The following is a 22,870-nucleotide window of genomic DNA, read 5'->3' as shown; positions in this document are numbered from 1 at the left end:
GGCTTCTCTTGTTACCCCCTTGAGTAAGTCTCTTAACTTCTGTATTCACCTGCAAACATCCAGCTGTGTAAACTGACAGCACGTCTGGCAGAAGCTACGCGCTAAGCTACGCGGCACAGAAGCGCAGCGTAAAAACTCCTGAGGTAAAACTCTTTGGTCTGGCGTGCACCTGACCAGCAGAGGGCAACGCTCGATGAATTATGGCGTTCACCTTCAGCACCAGTCTCTTCACCCCCAATTTATCGTCCCCTTCCTTCTTTTCTCTTTAAACACACTGGCGTGGCGGTTAAGTCATCATCGCGGCCCAAATCCTCATTTAAAAAAACCCCCTCCGGGACCGACTGATCAGTAGGGGAGGGCACTGCGCCGGGGAAATGCTGTCGGATCGGACGGGAGGGAAGGAAATTCGGTCCCCCCGCGTCGGATGTCCGTCCGATGGAATCACGGGTTCACCTCGGTTCCCTTGGAAGAAACGGCGGGTCCGTACGAGGGCGGGGTGATTTATCTGTGAGATGAGAATGTAAGGGACAGGGACGAGTCTCCGCGCTTACTGTAAGGCACCGCGCGGAGCGTAAATCACAGACTCCATAAATCTCCGTCCCTCCGCGTCCCATTCTGCCGCTACGCCTCTGCGCGCCTGCACTGCACGGGTGTAACGATCCGCGTCGGACGCTGTCGCCACGGAAACGCCCGCGCGGCAGCCGAGTCTGAGGCGGGCTGCAGGCGGACATAACTCAAGGACGGGGGGGCCCGAAACGCATTCTACAGGTGAAGCTGAGAGAGAAAAGGAAAGAGAGAAAGAGAGATAGAGGGAGAGAGAGAGAGACGGACAGACAGGGAGAGAGAGACGGGAGGAGAGAGAGAGAGAGAAACAGATGAGGGAAAGAGAGAGAGAGAGATGAGGGGGAGAGAGAGCGAGAAAGAGATGAGGGAGAGAGCGAGAAAGAGATGAGGGAGAGAGAGAGAGCGAGAAAGAGATGAGGGAGAGAGAGAGAGAGAGCGAGAAAGAGATGAGGGAGAGAGAGAGAGCTTCATAATGACAATAAAAATAACATTCATAAAGCGGGCAGACGGACAGCGTGACATCATCAGGTGCATTCCATCAGCAGAACAGAGAGCCCTGGCCAGCGGTCCTCAGACGGGGATGCAGTTTGGCATCATGGCTACAGCCCCTCCGATCGATGCGTCATCGGGCTGCCTGCTGCGGCCGCTTCAGCACGTACGCGATGGCGCTTCGACCGCGGCGCGGCGCCCGCTGCGCGGGAAGCGGGGTCAAGCGAGGGGAGGCGGCGCTCTCACAGCCTCGCGGCGCAGGGCACGCAGCGCAGGGTACGCAGCACAGCACTGGCCAGGAGCAGCACAGTCCCCAACGGGCGGGAGAGGGCGGGGTCCCCCGGGCAGCGCATGAGGCTACTGGCTAGCTGGAAACACGGCAGGGCAGAGGTCTCAAGGCTTTCCGAGCAGACGGACGGCGTCGGGGGCCAATGAGAGGGCTCTGAAGGAGCCCTGTCCCCCCTCCCTCTCAGAGCTGAGAACTCGAGAGGGGGAGGAGCCACTCCACTGTCACACACAGGCGTCTGCCAGTAAAAATGCACCGTTTGAACACTGGTGCCTGCTTGGCCATGACACCAAACTACCCAGCAGGTAAATGTGGAAGGGTTCTTCACGCAATGGAGGATCTCAGTGTCTTTATTTCTTGCTGCAGAGTTGCTATCGCTGCTTTAATGTCATTGAGCACAGCACTTGCTCTTTTCCGTCGGATTCCCGGCAGTTCTTGTTTCGGATTCTTCTGGTTACTTTGCGGTGGAGTGCGATACATTTTTCACTTTTCTGTACGTCCAAATGTTTATAGCTAACGTTTTAGCTGAAAAAGGTTGGAACTGGCTACCAAATGAATTTAAGTAATACTGAAAAGTGTACGAGATAAGCAACTACTGTGTCGTTGGTCCAACCAGAAGTCCCTGTGGAAGGGTTCTCCTGTTGCGTATAATGGATACAAACTCACATCATGCTCAGACACTGCACTGCACCACTGAGATACGAGCCAGTTGTGAATAAGAAGTCCCTGTCGGAAAGCCACAGCAGCTGTGCGTTGTACTGGCTTGGGAACCAGTCTGGTTGTCAGGAGGTTATAGGTTCACATCCCCAGGCGGGCACTGGTGTCCCACAGGACGCGGGTTCCTAACCGCCACTGTACGGGTGAACACCCAGCAGCGCAAAGGGACGAATAAAACCTGAGCTGTGTGCATCAAATTAAGCCGCCCGATTCTTTCAAATTCGCAAGACGACGCAAACGTGAGGGATCCACGAAACAGGCACAAATGCAAGAGGGGTGGAGTCTGGAAGCACAGTGGTCAACCGAGCCAATCACGAGGCGGAAGTGAACTGCGCGTTCCACAGCGCTCGAGCGGCCCTTTAGAGCGGATGATATCGGCTTCTGGCACGCGCCCACGGGCCGCGGCTCTGCTCGCGCTGCGCGGTCAGGGACCCCCGCCGCCACGGCTGAACCCGAGGAGGAGGAGAGAGAGAGAGAGAGAGAGGGAGAGAGAGAGAGAGAGAGAGAGAGAGAGAGAGAGAGAGAGAGAGAGAGAGAGAGAGAGAGAGAGAGAGAGAGAGAGAGAGAGAGAGAGAGAGAGAGAGAGAGAGAGAGAGAGAGAGAGAGAGCGCGCGGACGCGAGGCCGGGGAGAACAGCCTGTCCCGGGCGATCCTGATATCAACTCGGCGATATGACACGCCTCAGCGACTTCAGACAAAAAAACCCTACTGCACCTCAGCTGGGGCTGAAGAGCAGACGAGCAGGAGGGAGGGAGGGAGGAAGGGAGAGACAGAGGAGTGGGAGAGAGAAGTGAGAACAAGCTAGAGAACCAGAGAGATAGAATGAGAGAATGCAGGATAGACAGAGAGAGGAGAGATAAAGAGAGAGAAATGCAAACAATGCATTTTCAGCTTTATTCTTTGGTGAAATGGCCCTTTCAGATTTTTCATTGGTCAGTCCCTGAAGTCCAAAAATGAGCCTGCTGTTGTTGCCTTCCGCACACAGAACAGGTGACACAGACACACCCTCTGCCACAAAAAAAAGCACCATTGTTCAGCCGTGCTAACATCTATCCGCGTTCGCGCTTAGCAGCAGACACATGAGCTGCAAGTGTGAAAAAGGTTCCCTTCAGCCGACCGACCGGCAACTGCCTCACGCGGCTAGCGTCTACGAACAAACAAGCAAGGGGCGAGTAATAATGGGATCTCTTTAAGTCATTAACTCCGTAGAGGGCCACTTTAAGTCATCAGCTTTGGCTCTTTAAGCCTGACCACACCCCCCGGTGACATGTCTGCCTGTGTGACATTCTGCCGCTTTTAATCGAGCTAATTCCTGTACGCCGCAATCAGATATATCTGTCCATTGCTGTCCTGAGAGACAAGATAACGCACAGGGAACGCTTATAGCCGATGCACGCTCTCACTTGCAAATGGACCAAGCAGGAACACGGTGTCACACTCATTTGCTTCCCCATACGCTCTTGTTCACTTCCTCCTGATACATACTCAAAATCAGACACTTCTATCGCGTTAGCCAAATAAGGTTAAAAATATATCATGTTTGGTTCCTGGTGTGGGATGGATGGGGTACTAATCCTGGCCATGGTTGGAGATCTGAACGAGGTTTCCTGAGGGGTGTGGGGGTAAGCCATTTAGGCAGCAGTGTAATATACTGGGCATGGAACTCAGAGGTTGCAGGTTCAATTCCCAGGTGAGGCACTGCCATTGCAACTTTGAGCATGGTTACATAACCTGATCGACTTCAGCAAACATATCCCTGTATAAATGCACTGTGTTAAAAAAGGCCCTGCAAGTCTCTCTGGATAAGAGCATTTCGTAAATACTCAAATGTAATTGTAATATAGCTCCAAATTCCCCTACCATTGACACAGAATGTGAATTTGTTCCATGCCCACAGTACACATTGCACAGCTCACAGACACAGCGTGCATAGCTCGCAGACACATAGTGCATAGCTCACAGACACATAGTGCACAACCTGTTTTCGACTGCAGCCTGCGTGACTGCTGTGTCACTGATGAAGAAAACAGAACTCGGGCACAACAGTTCTGTCATGCTTCCTGCTCTTAGAGAAAGCGGCATGCTAACGCCAAGAGGAACGCGGACACAGCCACGCAAAAGGACAGCTCTGAATGCTCTTTCAGCTAAAATGTCTCACAGGTTATTTCAGGAACTCACTGAAATACCAGGCCTACCGTAAAGTAAAGGTACTAGTTGTTCATTTACTTCCTTAATGTGCTTCTCCGTAATTTTTCTTCCGATCGTTATGATAAAGAAGTAATCTATGGCCCCGCAATGGACCGGAATGCTATGAATGGGACATATTTAAGCCAGGGTGCTGGAGGGGACAGAGAGCGAGGGGTGAGGAACGGAAAATGGAAGCCAGTAATCTGTAATGCTTAAATAATATTATCCCTTCCTTCCCCTCGGCTCTCTCTGGCTCACCTACAGTTTTAAGGCTGGAGTGTGCAGGTTGGAGCTTGGAGTAATGCTCACTGTACAAGACATTAGAGAGCGTGGTAAACTCACTGTACAGACACTAAGCGTGGAATCCTCACTGTACAGACATTAGAGAGCGTGGGTAAACCCTCACTGTACACAGACATTAGAGAGCGTGGGTAAATCCTCACTGTACAGACATTAGAGAGCGTGGGTAAATCCTCACTGTACACAGACATTAGAGAGCGTGGGTAAATCCTCACTGTACACAGACATTAGAGAGCGTGGGTAAACCCTCACTGTACAGACATTAGAGAGCGTGGGTAAATCCTCACTGTACAGACATTAGAGAGCTGGGTAAACCTCACTGTACAGACATTAGAGAGCTGGGTAAACCTCACTGTACAGACATTAGAGAGCGTGGTAAACCTCACTGTACAGACATTAGAGAGCGTGGGTAAACCCTCACTGTACAACATAGAGACGAAATCTCAGTACAGACTAGAGGCGGTAAACCTCACTGTACAGACATTAGAGAGCGTGGGTAAATCCTCACTGTACACAGACATTAGAGAGCGTGGGTAAACCCTCACTGTACACAGACATTAGAGAGCGTGGGTAAACCCTCACTGTACAGACATTAGAGAGCGTGGGTAAACCCTCACTGTACACAGACATTAGAGAGCGTGGGTAAATCCTCACTGTACACAGACATTAGAGAGCGTGGGTAAATCCTCACTGTACACAGACATTAGAGAGCGTGGGTAAACCCTCACTGTACACAGACATTAGAGAGCATGGGTAAATCCTCACTGTACAGACATTAGAGAGAACGAGTGTGTCTTCATTTTCAGTGTCTTCACTACCATTAAAACGGTCAGATACGCAGGCCCCAAGCTCCCCCTCAGCAGTCTACTCCTTCCCTCTCTCTTTTAATCTCAAATTCTCTCTGTCCCCTTCATGTAGGCCTAAGTGCCTCCGCTCCAGCTCTGTCCTTAGATCTGTAATGATGCGTGCTGTGACCTCACACAAGGAAGGAGAGTCCGCCACAGACTAAAACTTCATTCATATTTCACGCCCATTACATTTTCCCCACTAGAAATCCTGCGCTATATGCTAAAGTGGTAATTCTGCTGTTAATGGCAATGTAAACAGTTCGACACACCATTGGCATCCACAAAGCCCCTGCTTTCCTTGTTCCATCGTCTTTTAAACTGGAAAAATGTGGAACTGGAGTTCACTAGGATAACTTTACCACCTGTGGAACTCCTTATAAATGATTATTTTCTTAAATCCCCATGCAATTAAAATGAATCACTGTAGCTGCCTACAAAGACATTACGTATAGAAGTGTTCAATGCCGCTTAAAAATGTTTTTGGGACTTGAAAGGGAATATTTGCCGACTAATCATTGTTAAAAATTATGCCAGCCAGCTCTAACAGGGGATTGGTCAGCAGAGCATTCCGCCCCACTCAGGTAAAGAGATGCATCCATTGGCTGAGAGAGAGCAGCCCGGAGCTCTGTCAGCCCCAACAATCAATTACCGAGCCCTTAACCGGGAAAACGGCTCAAATCAGCGGTTGAAAGGAACGGAGAGCGCTTGACGGACTGACAGCACGTCCCCCTGCCCCGCCAGTCTTACTGCAGCAGCGGCCACTCCAATTACACTGATCACTTCTGTCGGCCTTCCGTAGCGATCGTCTGCTCACTCGCTCAGGAGGGAGAGTATGAAAGACAGGCGCGAGTCGATTAAAGACGGGAAGTACCGCGCCCCACCAACATCTTCCTCAAGGGGTCTGCGTCGGCTACAGCCAATGGCCAAGAAGCGTCTCATTTTGTGCTACAGCCAATGGCCAAGAAGCGTCTCATTTTGTGCTACAGCCAATGGCTAAGAAGCGTCTCATTTTGCACCACAGCCAGTCAGCCCAGGCCGAAAACACACCCACAGGGAGTTTTCATGAACATATGCTCTTCACCCCTGAGAGGGAGGGACACAAGGCTACAGCCCCCCCCCGCCTCCTCATCCCCAGCCCTGCTTGTCTTCAGCAGCAGCCTGGGCTTCCCCCCGCGAAAGCCCCCCCTTCTCTGGCCCAGGGGTGGCAGTTTTTCCCCAGGTGTTCTGGGTCTCCCTCTCTTACGTTTACCAACACCTGCCTGTCAGAGGGCAACCTTAGGTGTTGGATTCGGTAGGCGTTCACAGGACAGGCCAAGGCCAGGCTAACGTTCAACTGAGATGCTACAGCAAGCAGAGGTGCTACAGCCTGCTGCAGCTCACTGGAGATCTTATTCGGCCAGAAGATCTTTCAGGAGAGAGAGAATGAGAGTGCTTGCGTATGTTTGTGAAGTCGCAAGTGAGAAGTCAGATGTTGAGCATGCGTTTGTGATCACGCGTGTACCTTCGCCTGCATGAGCCTTTCACCCGTGTGCATATGTGCGTGTGCCTCTGTGCATGTGTCTACATCCGTGTGTCTATGTGCATGTGTCTCTGTGCGTGTCTATATGCATGTGCCTCTGTGTGTGTGTGTGTGTGTGTGTGTGTATATGTGCGTGTCTACTGTGTTTGCCTGTGTTTGCCTGTGTCTATGTGGTGCGTCTCTGTGCGTGCGTGCCTGTGCGTGCGTGTCTATGTGCGTGCGTCTACTGTATGTGCCTGTATGCATGTGGGCGCATGCATATGGTTGTTTGTGCCTCTCTGTGGGTACTGGCCCGCGGGCTGAGGGGGCCGCCCTGGGAGGAGGCGTTCTGTGCCGGCTGTACTGTACCTGGAAGAATCCCGGGGGGACGGGCCCCACTGGCATCCCGTCTCCTGGAGGGATGTTCCCGAGGACCGGGCTGGGAGCCGCCGCCGCGCTCTGGAGAGGAACGCGGAAAAACAGGCGCAGTCAGTCAGACAGAAAACATCAGTCACGCAGCAAAAAAACAGCACCCATAAAAAACACAGCCAGTCACACAAAGCAACAGCCGCGCAAATAAGTCACACAGCACAAAACTACAGCCATACAGACAAATAGTCAGCCAGACAGCACAAAACTACAGCCATACGAATAAACAGTCAGCCACACAGCACAAAACTACAGCCATACAAATAAACAGTCAGACACACAGCACAAAACTACAGCCATACAGATAAACAGACAGACACACAGCACAAAACTACAGCCATACAGATCAACAGTCAGGCACACAGCACAAAACTACAGCCATACGAATAAACAGTCAGCCACATAGCACAAAACTACAGCCATACAGATAAACAGTCAGACACACAGCACAAAACTACAGCCATACAAATAAACAGTCAGACACACAGCACAAAACTACAGCCATACAGATAAACAGTCAGACACACAGCACAAAACTACAGCCATACGAATAAACAGTCAGCCACACAGCACAAAACTACAGCCATACAGATAAACAGTCAGACACACTGCACAAAACTACAGCCATACGAATAAACAGTCAGCCACACAGCACAAAACTACAGCCATACAGATAAACAGACAGACACACAGCACAAAACTACAGCCATACAGATAAACAGTCAGACACACAGCACAAAACTACAGCCATACAGATAAACAGTCAGCCACACAGCACAAAACTACAGCCATACAGATAAACAGTCAGCCACACAGCACAAAACTACAGCCATACGAATAAACAGTCAGCCACACAGCACAAAACTACAGCCATACGGATAAACAGTCAGCCACACAGCACAAAACTACAGCCATACAGATAAACAGTCAGCCACACAGCACAAAACTACAGCCATACAGATAAACAGTCAGCCACACAGCACAAAACTACAGCCATACGAATAAACAGTCAGCCACACAGCACAAAACTACAGCCATACAAATAAACAGTCAGCCACACAGCACAAAACTACAGCCATACGAATAAACAGTCAGCCACACTGCAAAAAACATCCACATAAATGAAAAGATACAGTCAGTCACACAGTACTAAACAGCACCCACACAAACAAAAAAGTCAGTCACACAGCAAAAACACACAAATAAAAAACAGCCAGTCACCCAGGACAAAACAGCACCAGCAAAAATAAAAAGTCACATAAAAAACAGCCCTTGCACAAATAAAAAAAAGCAATCAGCCACAGGGGAAAAAATAACAAGTCAGTCATCCAGCACAAAACTGTACACACGCAAATTTTAAAAAGTCACACACAAGAACATCGTCAGAGAAGAAAATGAGCAATCACACACCAAAGAGGCAGAAGGACAGAAACGGAGACCACTGGTCCTCTGAACTCGAAATAATTAGCCGATGAAAGACGAGAGGGATGGGGCGGAGGAAGGAAGGAAGGGAGACGGCGAGAAGCAAAGAATGGAAGGAGAGAAAACAAAAAAAAAAACAGAAAATGGTGGATTAACGAGGAGAGACATTAAATAAGTCATGGATTAGCAGAGCTGAGGGCTTCAGAGAGCCAACGGCCTGCCCCGTCCGCTCCTCCACCCCCACACCCGCTAACGAGAGCAGGTACAGCTCCACTGGGAGCTCCAGAGTGAGCTGGGGGTCTGATCCAGCCACGTCCAACCCGCCATCTCCCAACGAGCCACTTCACACCACAAAGCTGCACGTCCTGGTCAGGACCAACCACTTAATCCACCCTGCCTGGGTCAAACTGTTTATTCTGAAATACGTTTACACCTGTAAAATTCCAACAGATCACTAGGAATTTAAAAAAAAGGCACACAGGCTTTCACCAATGCTCAGAACAAAATTAGTTTTATTATTTATGTTTTGTAATTCCACCCCAAAGCACTTTCGACTGCTTAAAAGGTGCTCTACAAATAAATTACGCGCTTTGAAACTGAGAATCTAAAGAAGAATTCCAAATATGTTTTTGAACCACATCTAAAAAATCCACACATAACGGCCGTTAAAGACTGAAGTCGAGTGGACCAGGAACCAGCCTGGCTCCCCTGGTCAAGGTTGCGGTCGGAGTCCCGTGGTCTTTTTTTATGGTCCTGACCCGTGCCGGCTCACCGGCGGCGTTTACGAGCGGCCCGTAGGCAGGAGACGAGCTGCTCGATAGCGTTCTGTCCGCCGCCATCGCCGTAGAAACCGGTGAGGTAAACGTGGATGGCAACCAGCCTGGCTCTGGCTCTGCAGTGGAAAAGGTGTGTAGCTGGAGCCAGACTACGACATCCTGCACATCCTCTTTCCTCTCCGCTACACCCCCCCGTCCCCCGCCCCACCCCACCCTGACGGCTCATAGGCCCTGTTTCTATTCTAGTGCAGCGAGCTGCAGGGATATAGCTAAGAGGGGGGAGAGGGTTGCTGAGTTTGAAGCCCTGGCTATGCCACTAGTGAGTGAGCAGTCATCCTCGGAGGGGTGGGGGGGGGGTTGGGTTGGAGAGAAGGACAGGGATGGAGAAAGAGGGAGGGAGAAACAGAGAGCGAGGGAGTGTGTGTGTGTGTGTGTGTGTGTGTGTGAGAAACAGAGAGGACCTGATGCAATCCTACAGGGACAGAGAGCTAGCCTGTGGTAAACAGGCCTAGGGGAAGCAGATGGACTGTACCTATAGCAGCTGCTGTGTTACACTGTACAGCGCAGTTCAGTCACAGCGACCTCATGAGCTCACAGGCCCCGCAGCCAAACCCTCCCCCTCTCACTGCCCCACCCACTCCCCCTGACCCCTCCCCCACCACGGCCTCGACTCCTCCCCTCTTACCCCCTAATCCCGCCCCCTCCCCTCCTCGCGCATTTTGTTTTTCCGACGCTCCGATGGGCTTTGCCGCTTTCGGGTAAACTTCCCGCTGCATTGTGCCAACCGTGCCCCGCCCCCCCCTCCTCTCACCCTCCGAAACAATGGGCACCGTCTGGGGCGAGCGGAAACGAGGACGCACACGGCGGCTATAAACGGCCTGTGTTTTGGCGTGGGAGACGGGGGAGAGCGGAGGGGGCGGGGAGGATGCCAGGGGGGGCGTGGGGGAACGACACGACCGCAGCGAGCCACTGGGCGCCGCCGCCCTTCCTGCCGCGGCGTCACCCGCTGCTGCGCTGCGCCCGGCTTCAAAGCCGCCACCTACCACAACGCCTCACCTCCGATCTGGGGTCAAAGAGCATACTGCAGTCCTCCAGGGGCAAATAACATGACCCAGGAAACACATACACTGTGTGTGCCTGTGCCATACAGTATGCGTGTATATATAACTTTGTGGCTGTATTTGTAATACAGAAGTGCACAGAAGAGCGTGCCCTCTCTCTCTCTCTCTCTCTCTCTCTCTCTCTCTCTCTCTCTCTCTCTGTCCTCTCTCCTCTCCCTCCCTCCCTCTCTCTGCAGTCACATCTCAGTCCCCACAGTAAGGCTGTTTCTGTGAGCTGAGCCCCAGCGCCTGGCTGTTTGAAAACCAATCATCCTGCAGGTCTTCTGCTGCTGCTCGCGCTGCTCCTCAGGAGTGACCGCGCGGGTGAGGGACGACAGCGCACACACACACACACCCCCAAACCTCCCCCCGCACCAGCCCCCCCCAGGCTGCTCCTCCCCGGGGACCCCCACCGCTCCGCTCCGCTGCCCGAGCTCTGCTTCCAATCCCAGCCGCAATCTCAGCACCCTGCGCCAACACCACCCCTCTCCCTCTCTCCTTCTCTCCCTCCCTCTCTCCCTCTACCTCTCCTCCCTCCCTCTCTGCCTCTCCCTCTCCTCCCTCCCTGTCTCTCCCTCTCCCCCCTCCCTCTCTCTCTCCCTGGCTCTCCCTCTCCCCCCTCCCTCTCTCCCTGTCTCTCCCTCCTGCCGCTCTCCCTCTCTCACTCTCTCACCCTCTCCCCCTCTCTCTGTGTCTCTCTCCCTTCTTTGCTCCCTGTCTCTCTCTCTCTGTCTCTCTCTCACTCCCTCCCTGTCTCTCCCACTCCCTCTCGCTCTCCCTCTCTCTCCCCCCCTCGCTCTCTCTTACCTCCCCCTCTCTCTTAATCTTGCTCTCTCTCTCTCTCCCTCCTCCACCTCCTCCACCTCCTCCCTCCCTCCTTTGCTCAATATAGGCATGCTCTGAAATTCGCCTGCGTCTCTGTTTAGGTGGGGAGTGCACTTTTGAAAGCGGGGGCCGTGGTAGCTGTGAAGCGCTCCCCATCGCTCTCTCTCGCTCTCTCTCTCTCCTCTCTCATCACCCCCTGCTGTTTTATGGCTTCCTCTTTCTCACTGGGTAGGATGCCAGAGCACACCGGTCTGCATGTGCTTAGGTACCTTTCCACACTCCCACCTCACCATCAGCATGCGCACACCTTAATGCGCTTCCTAATTTAGGCTGAGGCCACTGGAAGCAGCCTTCAATGTGCTTATTCTGCACACAAACGCAGATGCACGAGCACACACACACATACACGCACACGCACACTCCCCTACACACAACCACACACACATACACGCACACGCACACTCCCCTACACACAACCACACACACACATGCACGCACACAAACACTCCCCTACACACAACCACACACACGCATACACGTACATGCACACGAACACTCCCCTACACAGAACCACACAACACAAACTCACCCTATACACAAATGTACACACATATACTCTCTAACACAAACATGGGTAAATATATACTGACATTCAAACACACATGCACCACACGTGCACACACACATACACGTGCACACACACACACACACACACACACACACACGTGGGTAAAAAGGCCAGCGAAGTAGTTTCAGCCATTAAATAGTAAACACCTTTTTTTAAAGACACACAGCTTCTTTTGCCTGGAAACATGAAGAATGTGTTACTCTCAGTGGAGACTGTGATAGTCAGATGATCTGAGATTTCTGTTATTTCTTCCTCTGCTGTACAGGCTCGCCCACCAGCTCCCTGATTCCCTCCCTCTCCCCTCCTGCCAGCCTATAGGCCTGCTGAGCTCCTGCCACAGCCTCCTGACTACCCGCTAGAGGAAAGAGTGTGTGTGAGTGTGTGTGTGTGTGTGTGTGTGAGTGTGTGTGTCCATGTGTAAGTGTGTGTGATTGTGTGCGTGTGTGAGTGTGTGTGTCCATGTGTGAGTGTGTGTGATTGTGTGTGTGACTGGGCCAACATGGCTGCTGACCGAGCGAGATTTCAAACATCCATGAGTTAACAGACAAACAACATTCAATTCCCCTGCCTCCTCACAACAGAGCAACTCCTAGCTATAAAAAGAACAGCATCAACCACTGAGCAATCACCGAGATAACAGCGATTAGCACAACTGCAGTTCTGTGCATGCTCAAGGCACATAATAGCGCCGTGTTCCCACAAATGAGCACAAGAACACAAGAATGGCAGACAATCAGTCTATTACAATTTAAGAGAGACTTGCTCTGAACAGCGCTTAATAGCCCAGATGATAAATTCTACAGCTCGGCAATTAGGACTCTGGGATATGCCGAGAGCGGCGAATCAGAGGCGCGAGCGTTTCCGCAGACGTGGATGAGAGACAGATCTTTGGCGCTTGTTACCGGGGCTGCAGGGTCACGCAGTGGAAATTTCACTTTAGCGTACTGTCCCTTTCAGTCTGGACTAACGCGCACGCTGTTTCTTTTTTTTGTTTTTTTTTAAAGCAGTCCCGGCGCGTTTCCGTGGTGAAGATCCCTATAACGTGGGCGTGGCGGCTCGCTGAGAGAGCCAGCGGGAGGAGGGAGCGCAGGCGCGCGTTTTCTGAGGCTAGCGCTGCGTTTCGCCAGGAAGCCAGTCGGGCGCGTACTGTACCAGCCGCCGCCGCCACGCCGACCTGGCTCTGTGACCCCCCACACCCCGGACCAATCACGCAGCTCCAAACATAAAAACGCCCCCTAGCGCCCAACACGAAAATAACAAAAACCAGAGTGCGTACGGTGTTAACGGACCCCCGTTAGACTTCAAACCCGAGGAGCGCGGCTTCTCCCAAACGAAAGCACCTTTTGGAAAACAGGTTTGTTTCCTGAATTCTTAACGGCGCTGCCTTCCCGGGGCTGAGGTCACGGGCGGGGGGCCCGGGGGGCCGGCTGGGTTTGAGCGCCGGCCCTGCGTGCGGCTCCGTCTGCTCACAGTGCACTCTGGGAAATCGAGCGGACTGACGCCGGATAGTTTCGGTGCGGCCGTATTAAAGACGGCGAGATCAGGCGACGCAGCTGCGTGGCGCTGAGGTGCGGGTCTGGCCGGAGTGGGACGAGGTGCTGGGACGCCACCCCAGCCGCGCTGAAGAGCAGGCCCTCACTGTCCGCTGATCACGCGCTCATCCGTCCCACAGACTGATGAAACTCCCTTCGTGGGGTTGGGATATCAGCGCCATTGCTGGGCCCCTCAGCCAGGCCGAGGGGAGAGGTAAGGTTTTGAGTAGGACTGAATAATGTAATGAATTAGAGGAGGCAGAACGTCATAGTGCACTGACACCACAACACTTTCACAGTGTCACTGAGAGAGGGAGAGGGAGAGGGAGGGAGAGAGAGACAGAGAGAGAGAGAGAGAGAGAGAGAGGGAGAGAGACAGGAAGATAAGGGGAAGAGAGACAAGAGAAAAAGACAAAGAGCGACAGAGCATGAAAGAGGCGAGAGACAGAGGGAGAGACAGGAAGAGAGAGAAAGACGAAGAGCGACAGAGAGGCAGGGAGGGCGAGAGGGCAGAACGAGAGAGGAAAGGGGGGTGGGGGTCCGAGACGAACGAGGCGATTAAAACCCTAACCCTAACCCTAACCCTAACTGTCGGAGACCCCCAGGACACGCAGGGTCTCCGCCCCTCCGCAGAGGACCGCCTCCAGGAGCCGGCTGATCTGGGGTCAGAGAAGGACAGCCCGCGTTCTCCCCTGATTGGCTGCAGCCCGACGCCGCAGAGCTACGCTTCGTATTTCCACTTAACGGCTTCATCGCGCAACGCGCCGGCAGGTGCTAACAACAAACGAGACAACCTTTTAACGACGCGGCGAGGCCAGGGGCCCGCCATCGGGCCGTTCGGTCCCCTTCCAAAGCCAGGAGTGTAATCACCACTCAGAGTGGAGTATAATAGGCATTTCCGCTCATAACCAGGCGGCAAATTAGGTCATCGTCGCAGCGCGTCTCGCAAATTAGGTCCGAGCGATAAAAATAAATAAATAAACGCGGTCGCGCTTTGGCGGCTCGTTCTCCTCCGCCGCCGGACTCCGGGAGCGCGCTCGTTCGCCCGTTTCCTGTTTACTCGGCTTCCCGGCGTTCGGCTCGTCGCCGTCTCTAATCAGAACCTCGGGTTTATCTTGGCGCCGCGGACGCCGCGCGCATGCTAATCTCGCTCCGTTTTCTCTCAAGGTTACCGCCGCGCCGCGCTCCTCGCGGAAGAGCCGCAGCCCCGGGAGAGCCGCGGAGCTGGAATTATTCTCCACTCTCATTAGAAAAGAGAAACGTAAAAAAAAAAAAACCTCAGGAAAACGCAGACTGAATCACAAGCCGCGCTTGGGCTAGGCTGCGACGCAAACGTCTGGCAAAAAACACGCGGCTGTGTTAGTTAGGTTTTATATTAAATTTATATTAAAACTCACCAATGGTAAGTTTCAAGGATAAGCTGCTTTAAAAAAGAATTTCAATAACAAATCAATTGTAAGCTTACAATCCACAAACTTTAGCTCATACCTTTTGGCAAATACTGTATGCTTTCAGAAAATCCACAACAACAATAAGGCACAACAAATGAAATGGCATGCATTGGGTGTGTTTAGACGTTCTTTGCCATTCAGACTCCTCTCTTTCCTGTACTGCTCAGCTTGCTGCTTTAGTAGGCACTGCTAAAGCATTTAGCTTCAAGCAGCATTTAGCAACATAGCCTTACGTTTAAATAAAGTTAAAAGAAAAACCTTGTAACCTAAAAAAATTAATTCAAAGGACTTCTGAGTAAAAAAGAATGGCGACAGAGCTCAGCGGGGGGGCGGGGGGGGGGCAGTTGTCGATCGATAGCCACTCCAGGAGAGAGGGACCGGAGGAGAACAGGCGGTTTTTACTTTTCTCTGGTTCCAAGGCCATAGTTACAGCAGGAAATTCAAATGACACCACTCAGGAAGTTAATAAACCCCCCAGCTCCGCCCCCTCCGCCCTCCCCCAATGCCATTAGGCCACTTCCTGAATGAAGCCTGCAGTCTGACCGGTCAGAGGAAGCTCTCAAAAAATGTGTGTGTGTGTGTGGGGGTGGGGGAAGGAATTATTTCTGCTCAACATCAACATCAAAGTATCACACCCCTTTAACTAAATTTTGATATGGCTGAACCCATTGTGAAACAAAAACAAAAAAAAAAGAAAATAATATTCAAAAAATATAAACCCATCAAGAAAAAACAAAAAAGAGATTTTTGAGGAATACAGCCCTGAACTTGAGCTAGCCTTTGTATGTTTACCAAAAATAATTCAGTGAATGTTGCAAGAACACGCCTTGTACACAAATTCAGACACTTCATATTCTTGTGGAGTGCCATTGGAAGTTTGTGACATAACATTGTATGTGTGTCAGACACGGCGTTTCCTGCACTGAATTGCCTTGGGCGATCATGTAAATGATCCGAGCATTTATTGGAACAATTTGATCATGAATGATGCCGTATTTCTATCTTTTTAAGTTTTGACTGCTTTCAAGTTAATCTGCAACTGTGGACACACTAAACTAAATTCAGTAGAATCTACCTAATTGCGTAAAAGAATCAGGCAGTAGACGAAGAGTGCGACACCCGTGATTCTCAACAAAAACCAACTACCCTCGTACATTTTGGTGGTTTTGTGTCTTTATAAGGTGGTTTATTGTGTCATCGGTAGTATTTATTATGCAAAGTGTGTATATGGACACAATTCCAAAATATGTGAAAATGGTTTATGCTAATATGCAATCACTTCATAATGTAATGAATGGGAAATGGTTTGTAATTTGGAAATTCTCTACAAATTTCCAAATTATTCAATAATCCAGTATGCAATTAAGTGCATTCTGATTTTACCTGTATGTACAAACTGAACCAAGAAATACAATTCTGTTGCTACAAGGTACAAGTTACACCAGTGTCAAAAAGGATGGAGCAGGAATTATTTGAGGGACTGTATAAAACAATTTTAATATATTAAGGTGGAATTAGTGTGGATTCATTAAGTTAAAGGTTAATATTGTACCCTCAGTTTTGAGTGACAAAATGAAATGCATTTAAAGACATATTGCAATTCCAAATACCAATATTCCTGTAGAACGACCCCTTACACTGTGCTAGCCCTTCAGTATAGGCTATGCTTCCCCCCAATTCTGGCACTTACAAAATGTAACCCTTCAACAAATTTTAATTGTTTTTCATTTTTGCCATGCGTCTACATCTCAATGTATTGTGGCGGTCTCTTGAAGAACAGAACCCTCCATTCTAAATATTGCTAAATATAGAGGGACAATGCAAAGGTGGCAGTGAAGCTGGACTGACCAGAGTCGCTGTCACGCCCAGTCCCCACCTGAGCCCTACTGTGAGCCAGGAGAAGCCCTGCCACAGATATCAATGGAGCCAGAAAAGGACAGGCCTGCCGTGCTGACAAGAGTGAGAACGCAAGGGCTGAACGGACACGCCCAGGCTGAGCGGGGCGTCCCAGGAGGGCGGGGGGCAGAGCGGGACATGCCCATGCCCATGTCCCGCTCTGCCCCCCGCCCTCCCGCCCTCCCCGCCCTCCTGGGACGTCCCGCTCTGCCCCACCCCCGCCCTCCCCGCCCTCCTGGGATGTCCCACTGTGCCAACCGCCCCCCCACCCCCCATCCCCGGTGGGACGAGCCCCCGCTCAGCCGTGGTTGAAGATCACAGAAACACCTCGCGTGACCCGGGGAACCGTTTGGGGGACGGTGATAGATAACGGTGCGATCCCCACAGCAATCCTCTAAACGGCAGGCCCCCTCCCCCCCCCCTCCCCCCCCCCCCAGTCCTCAGACACAAGGGGAAAGGTTCAGATGTCCACGGGGGCTAATGGAGGACCAACTGCTCACCCCCCCCCCCCCCACCCTTGCCATTCCCGGGAGAGAAATCTTTCTCAGAGACAGAAAGGAGGGCGCGTATCCAGCTGCAAGCGTCTCCGCCCGCCGCTCCTTATCTGCACAGACGTTTGGAGACGCCTTTCTTCTCTCCCCCCGAGGAACGGCGTGAGACTCCACAGCACAAAGGCTGCTCGGGCGTCCTCTCCGGCAACAGCAGGAGGACGCCATCAACTGTGAATCTGCCCTCCCCCAACCCCACCCCAAATTCCCCATGGTCCGTGAACTCGGTCACCTGGTCAAGCGCACAGTCAAATGGCTGATGATTCTGCGGAGAGGATCTCAGTCTACACACTGCCTTCACTGGCCGCAGGACCGCGTGGCTCTTCCCCGTCAGTGCCCAAGCAGCGCTGCTCACTCAGCTCGCGGTGAAAGAGCAACGCAAACACGTATCGTTTCCCCGGATCACCGTCTGTGTTTTGTGTAGACGGGGAGGTCAGGTGCAGTGCAATACAATACACCATGAAGATGGACGTATTGACTAACAGAGTTTCCCTTTCGCTACAGAGATGCTAATGAAAGACATTTAAAGACGTGATGCATGGCCGTTCAGACAGTTATGCTGACATACTGAGCGTCGGACACACACACACACACACACACACACACACACACACACACACACACACACAGAAGGGAGATATCTAAAGTAAGAGCCACTCCAGGCACTCTTCCAGAAGCTCATTTTTATATACATTTTGAAGTTTTCTTTGCACAAAACTTAAGGGCAATTTCAAGCTCTGGCTGGATACAGGCGTGCGGGTTAAACAATAATCGCACGGTAAATTACCCATCAGCCCTCTGTGCCATTTAAAGGGACCACACGCCTTCCACCTCTCCCTAATTACAGGGGCCACTTCACCTCATACAGGGAGGGGGGGGGGGGTAATACTAGCAGCCTCACCCCCTCTGGTCAATCCATCCTTAAACTCCAGCACTTTAAACTCCAGGGAATCACAATGCTAAACCCCTCCCACTTTCACTGAGCAGCCAGGCTTGTCACATGGCCTTGATGCTACAGAGCTGGGGTGATAATATATTTTATTTTTATCATTATCATTATTATTATTATTATTATTATTATTATTATTATTTATGCTTATTTTCTGAGAAGATATCCTTACACAAGGTAAGTCATAGTACTGGCAGTTCACATGCTTTGAATGTGGCCACTCAACTTGAAGACACATTCGTAAAGCGATCGCTTTGTTCACATGCAGAGTGTCCAGTGCCCATACCACTACACAACCAAGCTCTCTCACAGAGCCGCGTTACCATAACGATGCTGACGCCTGCGGTCAGCCTGGCTGTGGGTACGCTGACAGAAGTGATACAAAGAGGACTTTTCAGGACACGCAACAGAACACAGGGTCAAAACAGAGAGCCCAGGCCTGCACCAACAGACAGACAGACTGACTGACTGACTGACTGGCAGACGGACAGACAGACAGCAGCTCCGACAGTCCTCTGTAAAGTCTCGGGCTTGTATAATGTGACAGAAGGGGGGGCGGGACGAGGAGATGGCCAGAGTAAATATTTACAGCAGAAGTTGGGGCTGCGATGGGGTCCATCGTTAAAAAAAAAGAGCTGTTTGTTTGGATTTTCGGCAGGACTGAGAGGGTGAGCAAGCGCTCCCTCATCCAAGCCCTGTCCCCATCTGTGTCCCCCTCTCTCAATTTCCATTTTACAAGCATTATTGGAATGACATATTTCATTATCCTTATTTCCAAGGCTTTCATTGTTAACTGTATTGAAAGAGAACAATTTATCAGTTATTTATAATATTTTTTTGTTCCACAATAGTGTCATTTAAAATAATTAAAATAAAAAATAAATAAAAATAAAAAAACAACAGCAACAACAACAACAATGTGTGTCACTGTTATATAATAATAATAATAATAATATGTGTGATTATTATTATTATGATTATTATGATTATTATTATTATTATAGGACAGTGATACATACTGCTGAATTCACCAAGGATAAATGGGAGCATGTGTCTGCAAAGGAATAGCATTTCAGCACATACCTTCTTTGAGTGTGCCAAATATAAGTCCCATGCATTAGACATTTATACATATCACTCCCTTCGAGAAAATATTAATATTCCTCAGCAATACCAATATTAATAACACACAGAATGGAGATCTTTACCCACACACACCCACAGAGCACCTTGGCCAGTCAACACAAGTTTTTTTTTTTTTTTTGAACGACATGCCCATTTTTAGACGGGCATGTGGCTGGCAGCCTCTCCCTTGTTGCAGGGGTGCAGTGCCTCGTTTGGGATTAAAGAGAGGGGGGCCAGAGCCCTGCATATTCAACAGCTCGGCCCCCGCCAATCACAATCGGGGGCCTCGCCACGCACCCCCCACCGGAGGAGGAGAGGGAAGGAGAGAGAGAGTGCGAGAGAGAGAGAGAGAGGGACAGAGTGAGAAAAAGAGAGAGGGAGAGACGAGAGAGAGAGGGACAGAGTGAGAGAGAGAGGGAGACAGCAAGAGGCAGAGGGAGAGGGTGAGAGAGATGAGAGAGAAAGAAAGAGCGAAAGAGAGGGAGACTGGGAGAGGGAGAAAGAGAATGTGAGAGGGAGAGAGAGAGGGAGAGAGACTTAAAGACAGGGAGAGGGAAAGAGACAGTGAGAAAAAAAAAGATTGTGAGAGGGAGAGAGAGTTAAAACAGGAAGAGGGAGAGAGAGACAGTGAGAGAAAGAGAGAGATGGTGAGAGGGGGAGAGAGAGAGAGAGAGAGAGGAAAAAAGACATTTGTTGCCGTGGAAACGGCTCCAGCGCCTCACAGTCTCTCAGGAGGTCTGCAGCATTCCGCCAGGATGGAATGAGGTTCTTACCCATATTTACCACAATGATGAAGATACTTTACCCCCCAACCCCTCTGCCCCCCCCGCCTCCCAAATCAATGCACACCACATTAGGGCCGGACGCAAACCCCCCTACACAGCAACTTCATAAACTGCTGCGCATCGTCCTTTTCACCAGCTTTTATTTACTAAACCCCCCCTCCCCCTCCTGAGGAAGGTGCACAGGAACAGAGCACAGCCCATTACTGGAGAGCACTGCTGTCGACTGCACAGAGTGTGTGTGTGTGTGTGTGCAGTGTGTGTGTGTGTGTGTGTGTGTGTGCAGTGTGTGCAGTGTGTGTGTGTGTGTGTGTGTGTGCAGTGTGTGCACGTGTGTGTGTGTGTGTGTGTGTGTGTGTGTGTGTGTGTGCGTTTGTGTGTGCTGTGTGTGTGCATGTGTGTGTGTGTGTGTGCGTGCGTGCGCGGTGTGTGTCTCTGTCTGTGTTCAGGCACTCACAGAAGGCTGAAAAGTGAGTCACGTTTCCTGCGTGAGCACCATGTGTACAGAACTGGGTCGGACCGCGCCTGAGTACTGACCCAGCCTGCGCCCATCTGACCCAGCCTCAGGACCGGCCCCCCTCCTTCCCATCATGCTCTGGGTCTGTGGATTCGGTCTCAGCAGGCTTTCCTTTTCAAAGGGCAGGTTAACCGAGATCTCAGCGATGCCTGGGGGAATTAGAGTGGGCGGGGAACGCGAGGGATTGGGCAGCCAGTCGGAGGCAGTCGGGTTGATCAGACGACCGGATTGGTTGGAATTAGCCCAGGACACCCGGGCAGACTCCTCCGCTCCTCTGCGAAGTTCCACAGGATTTATACTGACCTGAGTGACCTGAGTGCAGGCCCCTGCGTTTGCCGTCTCACCAGAAAGCTGTTTGTTTCGGGCTCGGTGCTTTCCTTAAGGAGGCCCTGGCTGAAAGACACCCACCTTAAAAAGCACCGGCATCCAGCGACTGCCAGCCCACCTCCCGCACACAACAGAGCCCATCGGGGACACACGTATAGAGCTTTACTACAATGGAAGTAATGCCACACCAAAAATAAAACGGCTCAATGTCTATAAAACAGACGAACGACGATAAGAATGATGATGTAACTGCACGGGAAAGATGGTGGCGAGTGCTGCCCCTGCATGGAGAACCTGACTCCTCCCACTTCTCTTCACCACATTGGTTTTAAGGTCGTTGCATCGCTGACAGTCAGTGACCTCACAGAGACGCACGCGTCTCATTGGACAGAGAACAGAGGCCTCTGTCCAATGAGACGTCGTTTTATTCTCGTATTTCCCTGCCTGTCAAGTTAAACAACTTAATGCTGCTACAGCCAAAATGTAAGTTCTACTATTTTGGAAAATAAAAATAATTTTTGAAACGTCATGAATATAGTGAGTCCATGTTTTGTTGATATTACTTTTCATAATTGACCATAAAAAATACATTTTATATATTGTTTCAAAGGCAGAGCAAACAGGAAGAACCTGTGGTATTAATTCTTTCTAGAAATGGTTCGTAGTGATAAAGAGGAGTAAAATAGGGACAGTCATAATACGACAGACTGTGGGGAATTCAAATTCTATTCACCAAAAGTGCAGTAATTCTAAATGTCCAGTTTCTAAATCAGGTGCGATTCACATTGCGATGTTATCGTGCGAATAGTTGCTAGGGTATAATTATTAAATGGGAAGCCAAAATCGGGGTCATTTGAATATAAGCCAACACAAATATCCAAGCAAATCTTTTTCTCCTTCAAAAGCGACAGAGTCTAACTCCTAAAAGTGGGGTGGGATGGATTCCTCTGAATATCTCCAATATAACTCAGTTTCAGGCAACACATTTGCACTAGGAACTGTGGCTAGATTTTGGTTGAGCTACCACCTTTGCCTGATTTTCGAGCCAGGTAAAACCTTGTATGTGTGCATGTATGTGTGTGTGTGTGTGTGTGTGTGTGTGCATGCATGCATGTGTGCTTGTGTGTGTGTGTGTGTGCGTGCGTGCATGCCCGCATGTGTGTGTGTGTGTGTGTGTGTGTGCGTGAGGTGAGGTAGAGGGCACGTTCACAGGTCACACGAGGACATGTTATTTGGGGAGGAGGGGGAAGTGTTTCAGTTGGACCTCAAAAGGGACCCAGCCCTGCTGAGAGTCACCCCGCCCTCACCCCGCCCTCACCCCCCCTCTCCTCACCCCCCGCCTCCCCTCCCCCAGTCTCTGTGCTACAGCCAGATGGTACAGCAGGGGCCCAGCAAACCCTCTGTACTGCCTTCAGTTTCACCACAGCAGGCAGGTCGCTCACACACACTCACACCCACACCCACACCCACATGCGAACACGCGCACACACACCCACACACTCATATACTTACGGACATGCACGCACACACACACACACACACACATACACATACACACACATGCACACACACACACACACATACTCACACACACACACACATACATACATACTCACACACACATACACATATACATACACACGCACCCACACACACACAGACTCATACACACAC

At 50.9% G+C, this 22,870-nt stretch overlaps 1 protein-coding gene across 1 annotated transcript in view; it reads right to left on the bottom strand.

The window, feature by feature from the left end:
• ssbp2b (single stranded DNA binding protein 2b) overlaps positions 1-22,870 on the bottom strand; it is an 88,461-nt gene that overhangs the window by 21,391 nt on the left and 44,200 nt on the right. The window contains exon 5 of the mRNA XM_064309395.1: positions 7,259-7,348. Within this exon, the coding sequence (XP_064165465.1) occupies positions 7,259-7,348 (90 nt within the window). The remainder of the gene's footprint in view (positions 1-7,258; positions 7,349-22,870) is intronic.

Source organism: Anguilla rostrata, chromosome 14 (genome assembly GCF_018555375.3).
Source record: "Anguilla rostrata isolate EN2019 chromosome 14, ASM1855537v3, whole genome shotgun sequence".
NCBI lineage: Eukaryota > Metazoa > Chordata > Actinopteri > Anguilliformes > Anguillidae > Anguilla > Anguilla rostrata.
Note: the sequence above shows the minus strand (reverse complement) of the source record. Positions and strands in the feature narration are given on the sequence as shown.